The sequence below is a fragment of the Anarrhichthys ocellatus genome, unplaced genomic scaffold (genome assembly GCF_004355925.1).
Source record: "Anarrhichthys ocellatus isolate YVR2014 unplaced genomic scaffold, GSC_Weel_1.0 scaffold9012, whole genome shotgun sequence".
Classification (NCBI taxonomy): domain Eukaryota; kingdom Metazoa; phylum Chordata; class Actinopteri; order Perciformes; family Anarhichadidae; genus Anarrhichthys; species Anarrhichthys ocellatus.
Window position 1 is genome coordinate 1 of NW_022288986.1, and position 1,513 is coordinate 1,513.

Genomic DNA, 1,513 nt, shown 5'->3' on the forward strand with positions numbered 1-1,513 from the left:
TTGTTATTAAGCTTAATTACCGAGAATCATAATCTGTACAATAAATCCTGGATGCATAGTTAATACAGTACATCAGGATACATTACCTTCAACCTCTCCTTATTGTTGACAGCACAGAGTGTATAATTAGTCCAAGTCGTGTTGCTCTCTGGAAGGTGAAACCACTGCCCGTCTTCTCCACAGTACTTAGTGGCCTTTTCTAAAAAAGAACAAATATGTGATGAATTATACTGTATGTTACAAATTCTCTTCATTCAGTCTATAAATCTGTGCAGCTGTGTTCCAATTAGATTCACAAATCAATCCTCACAGCAACTTTATAGTCAATCTTCTCCAAATACAGGACAATAAGGTCAGAAGAGATTAACAAGATATCAGACGACCTTTAAAACAAAAGCAAAATTCTCACCTGTGGGTTCAAAGTCAAGAAGATAATCTGGACAGTTTTGGGAGGCGAAGGTTCCCGCTGGAGTGTCGTCCCAGCACAACCAGCCATCCCAGTTACGACTGCAGTGCTGCCCTGCAACGTCAACGAAGCCAAAAAAACATGATGACAAATGTTTACCGGTCTCTTGGTCGCACCATCATGCCCCCTCTCAGATTAACACAGTACAGTAGTTTAAGTAGACGGTATCAGTACCTGATTTGTTAAAAGGTGGGTCTCGAATTAATTTCTGGTGGCACGTGTATACATTCTCACGCATTTGTTTCTGCAACAAACAAAAAAATGTATAGACAAAATGAGAATTTACCAAAAGTGTGACTCAATTCCTGATCCACAATAATCCCTTGTGGCCAGAGCTGCGGGTCAAACTGTTTAGGCAAATTAAACTACAATAATTGTTTAGATGCTGGGAGCTTTGGTGGAAAGCTAATTTTTCACAATTAGTATGCCACCTTATGTAGCTGCACCTTCAATTTAGACTTAATTCGTACAATTTTGTATCCTAACACTACTTTGTACCGTTATAATGGATCAAAAGTTACTGCTCCCATTACATGCCTTGAGTATAAACCTTGACATCACTTGTATCTCTATTGTGTTTTTACTGTACTACTGCTGTGTGTGTGGCTGACCCCCTGAAATCCCAAAGCTAATAATTATCCTGCATATGTTCTGAGCATTGGAAACCATGTACCAGTGTCACCACGTGTCTTGAACTTTCAGTATTGAACCTATATGCATATCTGTATATTAAATATACGATGTAAAGTTTATTTCATCAACAATACTTTACCGTCAGTCTCTTCTCATGGGTGGTTTCGCACAGTGTATAGTTGGTCCAAATCCTATTGGACTCTGGGTGGTGAAACCACTCACCATCTTCTTTACAGTACTTGGTCGCCTTTTCTGTAAAGAGCAATTATGTGATTAAGTCCAGTTACTTTAAATGCAATCAACAGAGGATTAAAAGTGAATGTGAGGGTTGACAAGATATCAGCGGAGCAACAACCACTTTGTCTCTCTGCTCACCTGTCGGGTCAAAGTCGACAAAATAATTGGGGCAGTTTT

General features: G+C 39.3%; 1 protein-coding gene across 1 annotated transcript; it reads right to left on the bottom strand.

Annotated features, from left to right (window-relative positions):
* Positions 1-10: 10 nt before the first annotated feature.
* On the bottom strand, positions 11-1,507 carry LOC116380816 (calcitonin receptor-like). The gene is made up of 5 exons (XM_031842661.1): positions 1,475-1,507; positions 1,239-1,351; positions 641-710; positions 410-520; positions 11-199 (listed from the first exon to the last, which is right to left on the bottom strand). Exons 3-5 carry the CDS (start codon positions 702-704, stop codon positions 60-62), a joined length of 315 nt encoding a protein of 104 aa, XP_031698521.1. The 5' UTR covers positions 705-710; positions 1,239-1,351; positions 1,475-1,507; the 3' UTR covers positions 11-59.
* Between the last annotated feature and the right edge of the window lie 6 nt (positions 1,508-1,513).

Bases quoted from the DNA above. Each gene is read 5' to 3' on its own strand.
- LOC116380816 (XM_031842661.1), bottom strand. From the start codon at position 704: ATGCGTGAGAATGTATACACGTGCCACCAGAAATTAATTCGAGACCCA. The intron at 521-640 runs GTACTGATACCG...TTGACGTTGCAG, and splicing joins CCCACCTTTTAACAAATCAG to GGCAGCACTGCAGTCGTAAC. The intron at 200-409 runs GTGAGAATTTTG...GTTCTTTTTTAG, and splicing joins TCTTGACTTTGAACCCACAG to AAAAGGCCACTAAGTACTGT.